This window comes from Fusarium vanettenii (genome assembly GCF_000151355.1).
Source record: "Fusarium vanettenii 77-13-4 chromosome 2 genomic scaffold NECHAsca_18_chr2_1_0, whole genome shotgun sequence".
Classification (NCBI taxonomy): Eukaryota; Fungi; Ascomycota; class Sordariomycetes; order Hypocreales; family Nectriaceae; genus Fusarium; species Fusarium vanettenii.
Window position 1 is genome coordinate 2,387,010 of NW_003315867.1, and position 17,727 is coordinate 2,404,736.

At 52.7% G+C, this 17,727-nt stretch overlaps 3 protein-coding genes across 3 annotated transcripts; 1 reads left to right on the forward strand and 2 right to left on the reverse strand.

Annotated features, from left to right (window-relative positions):
- Nucleotides 1-259: 259 nt before the first annotated feature.
- On the reverse strand, nucleotides 260-3,022 carry NECHADRAFT_91117 (uncharacterized protein; the record flags this gene model as incomplete). The annotated part of the gene is made up of 4 exons (XM_003046609.1): nucleotides 260-2,244; nucleotides 2,294-2,650; nucleotides 2,754-2,881; nucleotides 2,949-3,022. The coding sequence occupies 4 exons, from the start codon at nucleotides 3,020-3,022 to the stop codon at nucleotides 260-262; spliced, it is 2,544 nt and encodes an 847-aa protein (XP_003046655.1).
- Nucleotides 3,023-5,651: 2,629 nt separating this feature from the next.
- On the forward strand, nucleotides 5,652-8,325 carry NECHADRAFT_99271 (uncharacterized protein; the record flags this gene model as incomplete). Its single annotated transcript, XM_003046030.1, has 2 exons — nucleotides 5,652-5,727; nucleotides 5,787-8,325. The coding sequence occupies 2 exons, from the start codon at nucleotides 5,652-5,654 to the stop codon at nucleotides 8,204-8,206; spliced, it is 2,496 nt and encodes an 831-aa protein (XP_003046076.1). The 3' UTR covers nucleotides 8,207-8,325.
- Nucleotides 8,326-9,058: 733 nt separating this feature from the next.
- Nucleotides 9,059-13,476, reverse strand: NECHADRAFT_99272 (uncharacterized protein; the record flags this gene model as incomplete). Its single annotated transcript, XM_003046610.1, has 4 exons — nucleotides 9,059-12,215; nucleotides 12,275-12,966; nucleotides 13,418-13,437; nucleotides 13,468-13,476. 4 exons carry the CDS (start codon nucleotides 13,474-13,476, stop codon nucleotides 9,235-9,237), a joined length of 3,702 nt encoding a protein of 1,233 aa, XP_003046656.1. The 3' UTR covers nucleotides 9,059-9,234.
- Nucleotides 13,477-17,727: the final 4,251 nt, after the last annotated feature.

Genomic DNA, 17,727 nt, shown 5'->3' on the forward strand with positions numbered 1-17,727 from the left:
AACAGTCTTGAATAGAAAGCTAAAAACTATCACATCATTCTATCTGATATCATATTAAAACATGCGCTCGCTCATACATATAAACATAGGGAATGACGAGTAAACCACCAGAGGCCCCCGTACCTTTTTGAATAACAATTCCAGAATGTCCAGACGCCATAGCCCAAAACCAATTCTATGGCCCTACCCAGTACCACGCAATGCAAAAAACGTCAGAAGATAGCTCCAGGCTATATCATGAGACATCCACTCCAAGATATCATCGCTCTTCCTCCCAGCTGTACCGCCTCTCGGCTAGTTGTGGGACGTGGACCAGCTCATTGCCCCCGTCGATGCGCTCTTGGCTATGAGGCGTATCGGGCTCAGCTGTTTGACTCATGCCCGACAATCGCGTAGACTGTACCTGAGTAGATGTCCGGTTCGTCGTTCGATTTACTTGCCCGGCCACTGTTCCTTGTATTCGCTCCTCCTCCTCCACCGTAAAGTTACTGCCCAAACTATCCACGGTGCCCTCATCGTCCGGTGCGGCGTTGATAACATCATCCTGATGGCTTTGATCTAATGTGATTCGAGGCGTATCGTGTCTGGAAAAGCGAGCATTTCCGGGCAATGGCCCTAGGAACACCACCTTGGACGGGTCAATCGGTGTCCTTTGCACCGTTTGAGGTTGCGGTACATTCAATGAGGTGTTTGATGCCGAGAATGAGTCAACTCCCGAGTGAGGCCGCCTCGTTCCTGTGGAACCATTGGTCTGGCCGTCCGAAGACGGGGGGAAAGGTGAGGTTGGTGAGGTGCTCCCGTCATGAGTAGGTGAGACGGGATAGGTGGCCGTCATGGGAGAGGCCACTAAGAGCGGCCGGCCAGTTGCGTCGAATCCAGGAGTCATAGGAGACGGCAAGGGTATCGAGGTTGGATTTGAGTTGCCTTCTTGACCCGTTCCTGTCGATGGAGTTGGTGAGCGTTGCAACGCACGAGGTTGGGTGTTTGCTGGGTTTGGTTGGTAGATGGCCTTCTCTGGAGGCAACACGGTTCCGTCGGTAGGAGGCGTATACGCTGGGACAGGACCTTGTAGCTGTCTGTCAAGCTTCCGCCTTGCCACCTCATATGCGGATATGCCTTGCGAGCTGTCTGTGCCCAGTTCTGTATCTCCATTCCATGAGGTGCCGTCATCTCCGTCAAGTTCCGCCGGCGGAATCGGAGCTGGCATCTCGTATATCTGCGTGTTGGGGGCTTCGGATATCTTTTCGTTCTCCTTCCCGTCCTTGGGAGTCTGATGCGAGTTGCCCCGTCGAGTTAGTTTAGAGAGTAGTTGCATAATAGGTGACCGAGGCGATCGAGTCGCTGAACCGGGAGCCAAGTCTTTGTCGTCTTCCGAAGAGGTAGCGCTTCCAGCAAAACCCTTTCGTTTCCGACGATAACATAGCCATCCCACCAAGGCTGCCACGCAGGCCACAAACACCCCAGAGCCAACTCCAATCCCTGCAATCGCACCCTTAGAAAGTCCATTTCGTGAGGTACCTGAGAAAGGTGGTGGGTAAGGACTGTTGTCAGGTTGTCCAATGGCGACCAACTCGGGGTCAGATGATGACTCTTCGGGGAAGAGGGCCTGGTGTATTGAAAAGATTCCCTCGTCGTATTTGGTGATGAGATATGACTCCTGCAAGAATGACCGGCCGAGGATATAAGTGGTATTGTTATGTGCCTTCCGAAGCATGAAATAAGGGACCGCAGGCTCGCCATACTTGATCGTCTCTTCCATAAAAGGGTACTGAAGGAGACTGACAAAGGCTCTCAGTGGCAAGGTAATGTTGACAACGCCAGATACGTCATAGGGATCGCCAAAGTTGTCGTTGTTGTCGAAGCTGGACAGTACAAAGGTGAGAGACAAGGTATCTGCCTTTGAGTACTCGCGGTATTGCTCGTTGCTAATGAGGTAAAGGTCAAAGGTGCTGTTGTATGTGAGGTTAAGTGCTGCTGCGAACTGATCGCAGACATCATCCGGAAGCCATAAATATGGAGTGCTACTATCAAAAATAGCATCAAACGACGTTTCCCACTCTGAGAGCAGCATTGACTCTGAGCCCCAGCTATCCGGGGCAACACTGCCATTGGCGGGCATGATCTCGATACCACGGACGAGAGTTTGCTCCATGCTATCAGGTTGAGTCAAGGTGAAGTCGGCATTGTGCGATTTGAATCTCGACGGCTCATAGCCTCCGAGGGTCAACGAGACGGGAACGTTTCCTGCCTAGTTAGCCTCTAGAGTCAACAGACGAATGGCATTGATGCATACTGTAATGGGCACCGGCTGTGTAGCCGAAGCTGTAACTGGGAATCCAGCCGTAGTCCTTGACTGCCTGAGTCAATGGCGATTCTGCAACTGTTCCGTTAAAGTTGCCCTGTGTGATCCCTAAGCCAAAGAGTCCGTTGAGGTAACTGGTGGTGTTGACGGCAGCCATGAGGACCCCATCCATCGAATATGGCTCCGAGCTGGTCGAACTTTGCGTGGTGACTCTGTCGCGACCATACTCGCCATTGCCTCCGTACCCTAGGTAGCTGAGTCCCAGCTCCCAGGTTCCCAACGATCGCCAATCGGTGGATTCCTCGGGTTCATAAATGCCACCCCGAGCAGCACTACAATGAGGTTCCCCTGTAGGATGATTAGCACGGTCATGTCGGCGAGGTTCGGCCAGGTCCTCGTTGTTGTAATCAAAGAAGAAACGTCGAGGTAAACATGGGCCGGGCAGACATACGAGGTAAACATCCTCCTGATCCAACAGCCCAAAATTCCGAAAGAGCTGTGCTCACAAGAACATCAACGGCCTGTGAGTTTGAGCCCAGTGAGAAGGAAATAGTTGACCAGTTTCCGTCGATTCCTTTCCTAGTTGAGAAAGTCAGATGTTTATGTCGAGTGAAGCAGGCAGGAGACTTGCCATTGACTGGGGGACAATAGGAGCGGCGCAGGACCAGCTTGGGCTCCAGCGACGAGAAGGAGAGACGATCCAAGGATGACTGTCCACATCTTGAGACCGACTGATACGATGTGAAATTCCAAAGTCGTTAACCTCAACGGCGAGGCTTTTGCTCGTCCAGGGGCAGGCAGGCATTCACTTCAGATCTCTGGGTGGACAGCGGGGATGATGTGACAGCGTCCACAACGCGCTGTCGGGGGGGCCCGTTTCACGCCGTTTTGGGTCCGCATGCAGGATCAAAGGGTCTAGCCATGGGCTTTTCAAAGGTCTGAAGCCGCTGAATGTACGTTGAAGCAAGAGAGCGGAGATGGGGGGTGATTCAGGCGGCTCTCATGAGATAGGAACACCAGTTTCTCTGCGCGAGATGGCAAAGTGAGACGACCGAGGGAGCCAAAAAGTTCGACGCGCCACTCCCTGAAGAAAAGCCACAGGGCGCAGAGTTGCTGCACCCATCTCGGCCTGTCCTGGCTTGGCCCTGGCCCGTCTTACAGGGCCTCAAATGTCTTGGGTCTTGTGGCGGGTGGAGCGGAGCCCAGTTCGTCACCCTGACTCGCCGACGCCGAGCTGGGCCTGTCCAAGTTGCAAGGATACCCACCACCGACACATGGTCCTCCGCTTCTAGTGGATTTCGGTCAAGCTGAGAAGAGGAATGGCCTTGCAAGCATCCGTCGTCCTTCCAGTCAACAGGGAACGGAGCCCTAGATCATCAGACTCCCCGGTTTCTTCAGCCTTGGGGCTGAGAGGATGGATGCATGTGCTTGAAGAAGCATGGGGAGGATCTCCGGACCGCATTCTAGATGCTGTATGTCATGGGAACATGAGAGTTAGAGAAGGAAAGTGGCTCGCCTGCGAGAAAAGGGTCTAAGGAGGCAGGCAATCTTCAGGATTGTATCGAACTCCAGAGACGAAGAGAGGTGAATTCTTGTCGGCCAACTTTTCAACTCCAAGTTTCGGGACCTGATCAATAGTCTCAGATGGTCCGACATGAAATGCAACAACTCTGGTTCTGTTAGTCGTCCTACCTCGACGGAACCCACCTTGACAGACTGAGGCCGCGATGCCGAGTCCTCCTTCGCCACCAATGCAGCTGAAAAGTTCCTTCGGTAGCGCAGATAACGAAGACGGTGAATATCCAAGCCCCGGAATGAGATCATTGGAGACGATTAGTTGGAAGTACCAGTATCCGCAACCAACAACCGTAATTTTAACCTAGTCCAACCTCGATCACCCCTGAAGACGTTGTGCCTCGAACCTCTCACGTAGGATATCGATCTGTACGATAATAAGACGATAGCCGGGAATCGGGTGCCAGGTCCAGCGGATGCACATATCCCTGGCATTGGAGTTGTCCCCGTGATTCGAGAGCTGCTGTCCATGGGCTTGAGTCACGGAATCAACCAACAGACAACTGGTGAAGCCATCCTCTCACGACTCCACAACACCTGAGGATCGGCAGTAGGCGCTAACAGTTCGCTAAGATTCATCTCCCCTTTCTTGCTTTAGGGAGGATTCTGTCGACGTTAGCCTCGAGTGCGTGCGCTGCATTTGTTGCGCTTGTTTTCAAGTTCTGATCTGATTTTGATGCTCAGTTCATCAGACAACGGCAAAGCTTTGCAGCCCACACAATTGATGCCCTGATTTCCGAGCTGAGTGTCTTAAAAAATGTTCCACAGGCTGTCCAGATGTATTGAACTTTTGAGTCTTGGTGTAGATTGGACAGGCACCGTCGTTAGAGCTTACGTGTGTCATCTCCTAGTAACGGACGCGTACCTGAACGGTCCGATGAGGCAGAGCAAATAATATTTCAGAGGTCGGTTCAGTTGAAGAGAATGCTCACTCAAGCCAAGAGATCAAAAGGCTGAGTGAGGGAGGTGTTGGTTTGCCAAGGAGGATCGCCCTGGTCCAACGCTGGGTTGGTCCAACCTTGTGGGTTCATCCCCAGTCCAGCGGAGGTTGGAACCCAGGAATTGGGATGCAGAGCTGGGAGAGAAGGTTGAACATGGCTTTCGGAGTAATTGAACCATTGAAACAAGTCTTTCGGGTCTGATGAGCATATCGGAGGGCTTCATCCATGCAGGCTGTACACTCCCGCAGCGCCTCTGCTCTAGACCAGTCCATCATGTCTCTCTGTGGGTGTCCTCCGACCGACCGCAGAGATGCGCCGCTGGAGCTGGTGTCGGTGTGTGGGTGCCACATCCCGAAAGAATGAACTCCTGGCAGGATGAAACAGTGCAAGGAGGCCCCGGCTCCAGCGACAGGACGGCCCCAGTTCCTTTGCGGTAGTAGCCCCAGTCACTTGGCCTGGGCGGGAGCGCATTGTCGCCTGTGCCGTGGCCGATAAACCCATGCCAGGTTACGCTAGAGCTTGGCCGTTCAATCGGTGGTGGGTTGGGACAGTAGCGTGCCGGCCGGTTCATTAACGTTCAAGTCCTCCCTCGCCATCTTCTGACTGATCTGGTTCTGGCTCTGGTTCATCTTTCCATGCTCTCTCAACGACGTCAAGACCAGGCTTGGTCAGATCTCGTTCGGCCACTACAGAGATCAACAAGTTGATGTCGAGACGAATACCTACCTCCTCAGACTTGGCCTCATCACTCGCTTAAGAGGCCTGCCTGTCTTTCGTTCGTTTTCGGTTCGATGGCTCACTGGCGCCTGACGTACTAGGCGAAAAGATTCAGCATGCATCTACACACGGTCGCGTTACTCTCGATCGCAGCGCTCGTGCACTCCGTCGATGGAATTGTCGTGCGTCGAGGTGAGTTTTATTTGATGATGGAGAGGGGAAATACGAATTCATGCTAAAATCACCCTCAGACGTCGTGAACCGTGAGGCGGCACCTGCGCGCTTCCCCTTAATCAACAGCACCATAGTCGCGACTTCCTCAAGCGGCACCACCACTCGCTTACTTACACCATCAACCTCGGCACTGAAAACCACCACTTCCGTGCCATCTTCTTTCGCCTCCAGCCTCACCACTGAAGCTGCCAAGTCGGTTTCTTTAAAGGATCCTCTTACAGCTGGATACAAGGACCAGACTAAATCTTCCTCTGGCCCGTCGGCACAGCCTCACGTTGGCACCAAAATCATCAGTGCGCCCAACGATCACTCGTTTTCAAAGCATCACTCGCCTTCATTCAGTGCAATTCCGGCCAAAGCTCCTCCTTCAGAGGCCAACCAAGCCCCAGATACAGGGGCATCTCCCGACAATTCCAGGGGTTCGGGGAACAGGGCCAGGCCTCAGCAAGCGTCTGACCAGCAAGCGTCTGACCACTCCCTTCCAAACGCAGCTGTCGAGTCGGGGAACAATGCTAGGCCTGCGCCTGAGGCGGCCTCGACGGCCTCAGCACCCTCACGAGGCAGGGTGAGGACTAAACATGCTCCCGATCTCTCGTTCCCGACTACATCGGGCCTCAACAAGACCAGGACATCCACTTCAAGCAGCAATGAATGGTACGGTACCACTATTACTTTCGAGGGGAACGGCACTTTCACTGCGGTACCTGCAGTCTCTTCAACGCCTTGCACCAGTCTAGGAGAGTATGAGCCCGTTACCGTCTTCTCCATCGTCTATACAGCTACGACAACCTTATACGGCAACTATAGTGACTACACGGCACCTTATCCCGCCATCAAGACCCCCAACTACTGTCCCACTAGTTCTGGGACGTTTGGCGAGGAAGAGCCTACATCTGCCCCGAAGCCTGGACAACCAGAGCCACCAAGACCATCGGGAGGATTCGGTGTGACCACCAAGCGACCTGGACAGCCAGTGGAAACCTTTTCATCTTCTAGGAGGACTGTCACCTTTGTCACCACTGACAAGAATCCTGCCGTTGTTGTGACTTCAAAACCGCCTCCACGCTTCAACCGACCCACTCAGGGAGTCAATGGGCTCCCGATAAGTAGGAAACAGATGGCCCGTCCCTCTAATATGCCTCAGGATGGAAACAGTCACCAACCTGGGGGAGATAACCAAGACGCGAGACCCCAGCAACGGCCTGAATCACAGCCGCAACAACAGTCTGGATCACAACCGCAACAACGGCCCCAATCACAGTCTCAACCACAGCCTCAACCTCAACCACAACCGCAGCTAGGGTCACCAAGAACCTTCAGCGTGACTGCCAGAGGTCCAGAAGTCATTATCAATGACCACACCTTTTCGGATCTGAGGCCAGGCCAAACAACAACGGCGACAGCAGACCATGGAACATTTACTATTTTCCCCTCCAAGGTTGTCGGTGAAGGGGCAACAGTCAAGAAACCACAACCTTTGGGAAGCGTGGTCTCGGCTGCCACTCCTACCCAAGCCACAATCGGAGGAGTACCCGTCGTTGTTTCGGGATCAGAGGCTGTCGTTGGCAGCACAACATTCAAGCTCCCTTTTGTTGGTATATCGACGAGGATCGAGGTTCCTGTGGCTGGTGCCACTGCAAGAGTAGAAGAACGGCCTGTCTCTATTGTGCCGGGTACAATCGTGGTGGATGACGAGACGCTCACTTACCGCGCAGTCGGTGCACCCCAGACGGATGTTATCATACAGGGAGGCGAAATGGTTACTGCGTCCGGGGTGTCTATCTACGTCTTTCGTTCTACAACCCTCACATATGGACCAGGCATACCAGCGACAACCCAAGTCGTCGACGACGACACCATTACCATTGGGCCTTCTGGTGTTATTGTCGAGGCAACCACACTTGGTGGTACCAGTGCGAAAGCCACCGATACCAAATACCAAATCGTGGGCGGTGCCACCATCACAAAGGTCAGCCCCTCATGGGTAATCATCGATGGGACAACCTTTACAGCTGGGCCTGGCGCCAAGAGTACCACGAAAGTTATTGGCGGCGAGACCGTCACCATCGGTCCTAGCGGCATTGCCATTTCTACTACACTTACAGTCCGATACCCATTTGGAGCTTCAACTGTGACTACGATCAAGGCCACGGCAACAGGAACAGGAACAGACAGCCTGCCTACCGAGACGGGAAGTACCAACAAGGAGGCGAAGAAGAAGGGTAGCAGCGAAGACGATGAGGACGAGGACGAGGATGAGGATGATGGGGACGAGAATGACGAAGATGAGAAGGACGAGAGCAAGGACAAAGACAAGGGGAAGGGGAAGGGAAAGAACGATGATGATAGTGGTGCGGCTTCTCAACGGTTTGGTCTCACTGGGGGAATGACTGGGTTCTGCATAGCGATTGGCGTTTTGACTTGGATTTGGATTTAATATGGGCCAAAATGGCTTGGATGGGTGGCATCTTGGATGGAAACTCAGGTTAAGGGGCACATGTCAGGGATACTACGGATGGCACGGGAAAGACTGGCTCTGGTTGGGCATGTAGGTTTACGACATGACGAATACCTGGCAAACGGGGGGCTCTTGGAAATACGAGCCATAAGCACATGGAAACCGCAAGATGCGGGATATTGTATTGTACCATAGTAATGTATTATCTTGAGACTTGAACTGAGACCATATATGACTGATCATGATGTCTCACCCTATCACCGCCTTGCCTGTATTGAGCTGGCATCCCCCTCCCTATTCATAGCCCAAACACAAACTGTGCATCATCCAACCCGAGCCGTCCCGAGGCATTCTTTGTCCTCGAGTGTGCCTGGCAGGATTGATCGACACGAGGATACGAGCGGGGGTGGTCGCGGCATGACGACGCGTCACGGCTGGTGATTTGAGGCTGCCATTTGTTTGGTGCTGACAGGGGGGAACAAGCACGCAGGTTAAGAAATAAACGAGACACTAGAACGGCAGAGAGTATAAACTAACTTATCTAAGATTAAATAGATAATTTTATATAATTATAATAAAATTCTTAGAAATATCTTATAATAATTATAATACTTTAGAGAAATTTTTTTATCTATTTTTCTAAACTTTATTGATTATATTTAGAGAAGGGTAAGTAAATCTGTTTGTTGTATTGGTGTCTCGTTTTTTCCTTGGCCCGGGTGACAAGGTTCAGCCGACTGCGGCCGTGATGGTGGTTGTTTCGACGTCGGTGGTTGCGAGTTGACACATCACATGTTGCTGATAAAACGAGGACAAGAATGAGAAACTATTATAACGGCTCAAGTAAATGTATAACTATGGTCCTAGAGGGTGCCATGGAGAGGCCGAGAAGTAAAGATAATCGAATGTCTGCAAAAGAGTCCAATAGAATGGGTATCAGACTCTGGCAGCAAGAAGTAAAAGGTTCGAAACGCAAACGCAAGCACACACAGATCTCTCAGAGAGCATCACCACCTCTGCACCCCTTTTCCCTTCCCAACACCCTCCGTCTCCAGAGGCGGAAACTCCTCAAACTGAACGCCAAGACCGACATCAGACGAAGCATGGCCTGAATCTTCCATGCTGAGCTTGAGGGCAAGTTCAAGGTCATAGTCGCGCGGCTCGGCATGGCTGGATGAGCCGTTGGTCTTGGATGCTCCTGGAGAGCTGAGCCCTGAATGTTTTCCTTTCTTGTTGGGCTTGGCCTTGTACGTGAGGGAGAACTCGTAGTCGCCTGAGCTCATTGCCGGTGGTGAGTGGTGGCCGTTCTCGTTGACGCCCTCCATGAGCGAAAGGCGAATGGCCTGCTGAATCTGCTGCTCATAGTCGTCCTCATTGGGCATTCTACGAGAATCCTCTCCAGGAGGGGCCGTGGGAGGAGTCATCTCAGTAATGCTTGGCTCAGGGGTGATGGTATCGACAGTGGTTTCGCTAAAGGTCGACGCAGTGTCAAGACTAGCATCAGCAGCCGAGTCGCTGCTTCGTCGTTGTTCCTCGAGGAATGCCTCTACGGAAACCATCTGCGCGTACCGCAGAGCCTCTTCCTCTGTTAGGTCACCAAGCGCACCAACGCCGAAACGATTCTGCAGGCGTGCTCGCTCCTTGGCCTTTTGCTCATTCTCAAGTCGTAGCTCAGCCTCCTCAGCGGCGATGAAGTCGGTAACAACTCCGCCCTGGCGACGGCTGGCCAGACGACCATGAACGTCAGAATGCCTCAGGCGGCGCTTGCGACCCATAGTATGGGCCGCAGAGCTATACGCCCAGTATCTCAAGAAAGCGCCAAAAGAAACGACGCCCCGAAGGATTGTTGGATCTGGGTCAAGATAGATGGCGCCGACCGCAGAGTAGCTGGACTCGCGAAGAGATGGGTTCATTGTCATCATGTGTCGAGGAACTCGACCATTTGACCTCGCGTTGAGGGTTCGAACAGGCTCGAGGGTAGAAGCCAGGGGATCCCAAGCCTGGACAAGCCCGTCACTTCCGCCATGGACAACATACAACGCTGAAAGTGCCACGCAGGAGACTTCAGGAGACTCAGTCTGGATCTGCCGAACTGGATCTATGCCTGTACCCTTGGTGTTGTCTCTGGCGCTCCACACAAGAACGGCACCCGCGTCGGTTCCGATAGCAAACAGTCGAGACCTGCGGCCTGGGATTTCCTCCTCGGCTGCGTAGAGGGGGTCTTCGGCGAGTGTAAGAACCGCAGTGTTCGAACGATCCAGGCCAACACTGGTGATTGTAGCATGGAAGTGGCCTTTCAGGTTCATTGGGCAGCTATCCCACTCGTGGAGATGCAGCAGTGAGTCTGGCGATGACGCAGAGGCAGGAGAAGCAAGTCCTGGTGATTCTTGCTCAGGAGTCCCAACGGTCTCTCCCGGCGCTGCTCCGAAGAGTGATGATTGATTGGCAGCAGGAGGCGCAGGAGGCGCCGGTGCCAGGATGACCGAGGACGACTGAGCCTCCTGAGAGACTAGAGATCGAGTATAACGTTGGATGTTTGCGGGACGACCTTCAGCTAGGCCACAGTCAATCACAAAGATGCTCTCGCCTGCACCCTGGCCGTCGTCATTGGCAAAGTCAACCTCCAGCTTGCGCTGCATGTCCCATCCCTCGCAGACCTTCCTAAAGTGAGCCGGCTTGTGACGCAGAAACTTCTCAATCTCCCTAGCTTCAGCAGTCAACTGACTCTTGCTCAGATTCATAGAGTTGGAAGGAGATCTAGGCGAGTATGCTCCTCTGATAGCATTCTTGTCCAGATCATCCGCGCGAGCAACACGTCGCGTCGAGTCGAGGAGGTGCCAGTATACCGAACGACCAGCATACCAAGCGTTCTTGGTAATGTCCTCGCTCTTTGCCTGGTTCTGTGCACTAGGTGTCTCAGTCAGGTAGTAGACTTCGCCGAGAGCATTCAGAGCAACTGCAAAGATTCTTCCAGCCGTCTTTCGCTTCTGGCTGTAGTTATCATCAACCTTGAGGGAAATGATGGGTACGCCAGGGCTAAGAATCCATCGAGCGGTGATTTCTCCAGCCTGATATCGCTGCGGGCCAGAATCACCGCCAATAGCGAAGGATGATACGACACCAAGGGTTGAGCCAGTAAGCATCCCGATCATCGAATTGGTGTTTGCAGGCAAAGCCTGCGACTTTGCCAGCCAGACGCTGCAAATAGCCTCAGACATTTCTGGAATCTTGGGGATATCAGGGTAGGTATCCACGACGCCAGAATCACCTCCAAGATACCGTCCACGGTTCTCGTTGGTGCTGCGGAAGTAGGCACGGCCTCCTGGGAAGCCTTCGCCAGCAAGCAGGCCGTAAGGCTGGCTCACATCAAGAACGTTGGGGTTGGCAGCAGGGCCTTCTCCCAGGCCAAATGGCACCAAGTTCGGGACAACCTCATCAAGCTGCATCGAGCTGAAAGGGTCCACGAATCCCCATTTCTCGATTCTTCCGTTGGTGGGATCGCTAATCGATGCGACTCCTAGATCTGCGGCTCCATGGATGGCTCGCGGGGGCTTCTTCCCGTTGGTAAACACAGCGTGGAGGCTTGACACAAGCCAGGGCAGCTTTGAATTGAAAGTCAAAACTGCGCTGGTTTTCTTTCCAGAGCGGACAGATGCGCCAATGCCACCAGAGGCAGCCGAAGCACCAGGCTTGCCGCGCGCAAGACTCCTCGTCAAGCGCGTGCGGAGCAGGTACTCCTTTCTCCAAGATGCCATAGGCGTGAGACGAGCAAAGTATCGAGACTCGGACTGGATCAAGTCATGCGAACTATGAGCCCAGATATCCACGTTTGTCTTGACTTCGAGCGCCTCGTGTCCTGGGAAATACCGCAGAAAGGCCATTCTCCAGGCATGGGAGCTGGTGATGAGCGCATAGAAGCGCTTCGATACCAGGGCGATCGCGGCATGGGAATCGGAGTGTAAGTGCGAAAAGATGTGCGTTAAAAGCTCTATAGAAGTCAAGTGTTAGACCCTTCACACTGATCTTATCAGAGGTATGATAACGCACCATTGGGGAAGTCTGCGAGCTGAACACCATCAGAAGCTGTCTCTGTGCGCTTAGTGACCTTGAAGCCCAGGGCTTTCTTAGGGGTCGGCGGAGTCATTGCACTCTCATACTCGGAGATGCGATGGCCGGGAGCTGCATGTCGACCGGCCGATCCATGGCTGAGACTCAGTCGGCGTAGCTCTTCATCGAGCAAGTCGGCGTCGACGTCATGGCCGGTGTCCCGGCGGAGGGCCGAGGCAGAGCGCGGCTCAGGACCACTCGAGTCTCGGGAGAGAGCTCGGCGGAGGCCGCGCGGGTCACAGTGAAGGAGGCCATGCTGGGAGGAAGAGGTGTAAAAGGGATTGTCCTGGTGAGTCAGAGGTTCTGGATTCTCGGGAGGCTCTTGTTGCATATAGCTGAAGGCGTGGAACTCGGGGAACAGGGGTAACGACTGTGCAGGGAGTGTTTGCACAGTCTGGGGCGCCGGGGCGATAGAGTTGAAGCGGGCGGAGAGATTGATTGGGCGCTGCAAGAGTGTGTCGCTGCGAGGAGCTTGGAGTTGACGACGAGGGGGAAGAGTTGGTGGTGATGGTTCCAAGTTGGTAATTTCTGCCGCGCGACGCCGCGTCGAGCTTCTTTGGCCGGGAAATTGCGTTGCCGATAATGAGCCGGCTAGAGAGTCCGTAGAGGTCGTAAGGAGGGGGAACCAATAGCTGACCACAACAAGACATCGTGTTTCTCTATGTCGAAAAAGCGATCAAGTGACGATTTCTCGCGATCGATGCTATGCTTTGATCTGAAAACGTGCTATTCAAGAGTTCCGGTTCTTATTCTCGTTCTGCTGTGGGCGTAGTCGACTGGCTTGAGTTCGCCGCATGAGTCATCTAATGGCTGTTATTGAGCCATTACTCTAGGTTGGATCCATCAACAGTGATGCCTAGTGGTAGAAGATAAAGGTCTTTGAACAGGTGCATCTCGAATACCAATACTTGGATTATATCAAAAACCTTCATTGGAGTTTGACTTTCACTGCCCTGGAGTACTTCTGCCTGCCTACCTAGGTAGTTAGGTATCCAGCGGAATGAAACTGAGATCGGATGAAAACATCAACTCTCTGTTATCGTCAACTTTCCATCGAGATGAGTTATTACCTCGAATACTTACATTGCGTACCCGAATGGGAGCTGATGGGGTCTTTTTGAGCGTCGACTCACTGGGTTCATCCTGATCTTCATCCTAGTTGAGAAACCTCAAACACGTTGACCAGAAACGATCAGTACTACAACAACGTCTTCCGAAACTCGGGCTGAGACCAAGATCCCTTCAACCGCCTCACTGCCTTGACTTAATTTACATGTCTCTGATCATCTGAGACTCTGCCAGCCAACCTTGTGAGACTCCTGTTGAATGCCTCAGCCCGTGGAACCATGTGCTTGGGCGTCAACATACCCGATACCCAACCGGGTCTCCCTATCGAAACGCCCCTCGATCTCAACAACCCGTGGCTTCATTCCCGATCTTGAATTCCTGCCTTGGACTTGATTCTTGCCAAAGACATGACTCTCCAAGACCTCTCCACTGTTGGGCCGCCAACCCTGAACCCCGTGTGAAACAGACAGCATCACCTTTCGTATCGGCATGTCAATGACATGACAACCCCAACCTGTGAGCGTTATATTGCGCAAGAATCTGGAGATTTCCACGTTGTGGAACGATGCCGTGAGAGTCCCAGGCCTCGGAGATGGGTCTCTGTCTTGCTCTCCCACATGGCCAGAACCTGCGGGCAGCTCTCAACTCGCAGGATTCGGCAACGTCATGTAGGCTTGAAACGAGTGCATCGTGACCAGTCATCGAGGCATTTATCCGCTCTGTGATACAGCTTATTCATGTAATATGCCAACTGCCGGCAGATGAGCTGAACCGGGACCGAGAATAACGGCGCTCTCTGGTAGGTAGGTAACGGTGCCAGCACTCGTGAAATATGGGGAGAGTGGGATATTGAGAGTGTTTATTGCGGGGATGGATGCAAAGACAGGTGCTCCGTAATAGATGAGAGTGTCATTCTAGCACATCCATCGACCCGAAATCACAATCGAGTTTCTCGTGAGCCTGTCCTAGCTTTCTTTTTCCTGTCAGCGTCAACATTTGGCCGCGTTGCCGTCGGGGCATGGATGAACGGGAGCCGAAGTTTCAGTGGCGCCGGGCGGATCGGCGGGCCCTCCCGTCCCGCGGCGCCACTCTACGTTATCCGTACAATGGATGGAGAGGAGATCCAACTTTATCAAGAAGTGTTGTTGGTTGAGCTGAAGTTTCTTGACGTCTGTCTGCAGGCCGCCTCGCCTCGCTTCGGTCGTCGGAAGGATGCCATCTGCCGAGATTTGTCACCATGACGATGCCGTTCAGGAAAAGCCTCTCTCCTGCAAGTGCCTGGCGCCGGGTCATTGGGTCATCAGCCCATCCAGCACTAGAGGCCCGCGGAAGCAAGACGTTGCAGGCTGCGTGACAAGTCACTCTGCACCGAGCCCAAGATGGCTCTGAACCGGCTTCAACTGACTGCGGCTCCTGCAACCATTCACTCTCGGTTGGGGCGGGAGATGCGTACATAGTAACCAGGCACACTGTACGGAGGTCTATCTCAAAAGTTTTGTCCTGGCCCTCAAGCCACACAAATACACGAGCCAATCAGAGGCCATTTTCCAAGCACAGTTACATCGGTACTTATGGTCCTCTTTCTTTGCTTTTGAAGCCCCTATCTTCTAAGGATATAGCTCTCTAAGCTTCACTAGATTTCCCCCTGGGCTCCAATAGCCCTCCCTATAGCTTTAGGGAGTAAGTAACTGAAAAGATTTGCTCCAAAGTACCTCAGGTACCGACAGGGATAAGCGGCCTTGGCGCTATTAGCTCCTGGACAAAACTTTTGAGAGAGACCTCCGTACTGTACAGTACCTACAGTACAGACCACCCAGCTTGGCCCAGCACCCTGGCTCGCCGTCCCCACGCGCGAGGGAGTCCAACGAGCGTCCTGCCTTTCCAGGGATCGACCTCCGAGCAGGAGATCTAACACCCCCCCTCCCCGGATTGTTAGCGGTTCGCATTTCGACAAAGTTCACAAGGAACTGGTGAGCCAATGCAGTCATGGCCGCTATCAAGGGTCCCTGAAGCCGTAGAACCCGCGTCCTCTGGTTTGTCAACTTCGAAGAGTGCCTGACAGCTTGGGCATGATCCCTGGAACCTCTCTGCTCGATAACGGGTGGCCGTGCGTGGAACTATCCATCAGTCCCTGCAAAGCTAGCGTTGATACTTTGACTGGCGCTGATTGCCTGCCCGCAAGCTGGGAAGCCTCCTTTCCTTTCCTTGTTGCTGTTGGGTATTAAAAAATCTTTTCAAGGGCTTGAGTCAGGGGATATCGATTTGCAAGGCGGCGACCCGTCGTGCAGACGGCGCCAAGGCGGAGGGCCCATGTGTGCACCTCCAATTTTGCCTGACGAGGCCGTATTGAACGCCGTTTGCCAGCCACGACGGGGCGGGGACTGCAGGCCAGGTCACGGCTTGTGGGCACAAGCCCTGCCTGGTGCTGAATTCTTTACGGTGCGTTGTCGGCGAAGAGGGTTGGCCGAAGGCAAGGCGTCTTCAATCATGATCTGACGGAACCCTGTTGCTTGCGTAGTCCTACGTATCCTTCGGCGGCTTGGCCTCTTTTCTTGACGGGTTCAAGGCTCTGAGTTTCGGGGAGAAAGGAGGTCAAGCCGGACACGACGGAGATGGAAGTAGTTGTGAAGGGGATGTTCTACCAGCCGAGAGTCTCGAGGGCTTGTAGGGCCAAGACCAAGCCAAGCAAGAACGGCGGGATCAGAGAGCAGGAAACCAATCTCAAGCAGTTTTCTGTTCCTCACGAACCGTATTCTCACGTGCGATTTTGCAAAAACTGTAAAGTGTTAGTTGTTATCCACATTGAAATATTCTACTACCAACAACCACAAACCTGGTCTGCCTTGTTCAATGAAGCACATGTGGACTAGACACACTCCACCATCGCCAAGGAGAAGCTGCTTTAACAATGCACGCGGAAAACACGAAGTGGCTTGTTCCTTCAGGGAAGGTGGCAGAGAGTTTTGACACAGGGCAAACAGATCAGTTTGGAGCTCAGTTTCCATTGACTTCTGCAAGGCACTCTGAGGAGTTCCAACAGACTATAAGAAAAGCACATACATATAGTTGGCTGGAAACACGAGAATCAAAGCGTGCAATCATCGCAGAGCATGCAAACGCCACATTGCATTTTAAACAGACACCATTCGGCGCATTAAAGATGGCGTCTGGGTTTTGCAAGAGTCTTGGCGGGCTTCTAAGAAAGACTGGCCGAAAACGTTCAGACCAGAGGACACACAAACCAGTAATTCGGATCCAGGTGTCAACAACTAGAGGTCACTTAAACTCCGATCGAGTAAACATGCCAGTGAGCTCTGCCATCGAGCAACCTCTCAACGTATCCAGGGTTGACGAGGCCCTTCACACCCACTGGTCCTCAACGATTCAATAACGCGAAAGTATGTTCTCGAACATCGTATAACCCAAACGCCCTTCCCGTCATTCGCACGGATACCGGATCAATTCAATCTCGCTTTGTTAACAAGAGGTCATGGCGGAAACCTGCCTCTTTATTTGGGCACGAGCATCACCAGCAAACCTAACTGCTCTCTCGTTCAGCCGACGTTCGTATATAACGATGAATTCAGTAAGAGCGTCAAAGGCGGCGCCACATGTTTCAACCACAGTTTCTAAGTTAGAACCACAAGTCTACTGATGAGGCGTATACAAAGGCAGAGAAGTGTAATAGAGATGGCGTCTGTTAGCATCGCCAACGACCTAATTAACCCTCCATGTGATCTTTAAACTTTCAGAATGAGGCACAACCACAGCGTAAAATCTTTAAAGCCCGAAGACCCGGCACGCTGTATAGACGAAACACGCTACTCACGCAGTCAAAGACAGCCTTCCAATCATCTATTGCCTCTACACCTGCAAATGGTAATCCGATGTGACTTGGATGATCCAAGTGGGGCAGATTTGTTTTTCAAGCACAGACGGATGGCAGTAAAACTACAAACAAACGACGACGAATACAAACACTCTTCTGTGGCTTACAACTAGATCACATATTGATCATACCATCTCTAGATACTCTGTACTTATTCCAAATTACTTTGATCTATCAATTCTTACTACATATGTCTTGGTATTTATCGTGTCGTTCATGGTCTGGCCTCACCTTCAACACTGCCCAGGTGGTGGTCCACATATCAAGGTATGTGCATTCTTCTCCGTCCGTGGCATTTTCGTCTCGCAGGTGGGATCGATGTGGAGATACTGGGACTGTTTTAATATGAGGCTGGCAAAAGGACCCAGAAAGAAACAACATGTTTCTCAACTGTTGTAGTGGCAGTGGGCACAATCACAACGCATGACATCCGTCA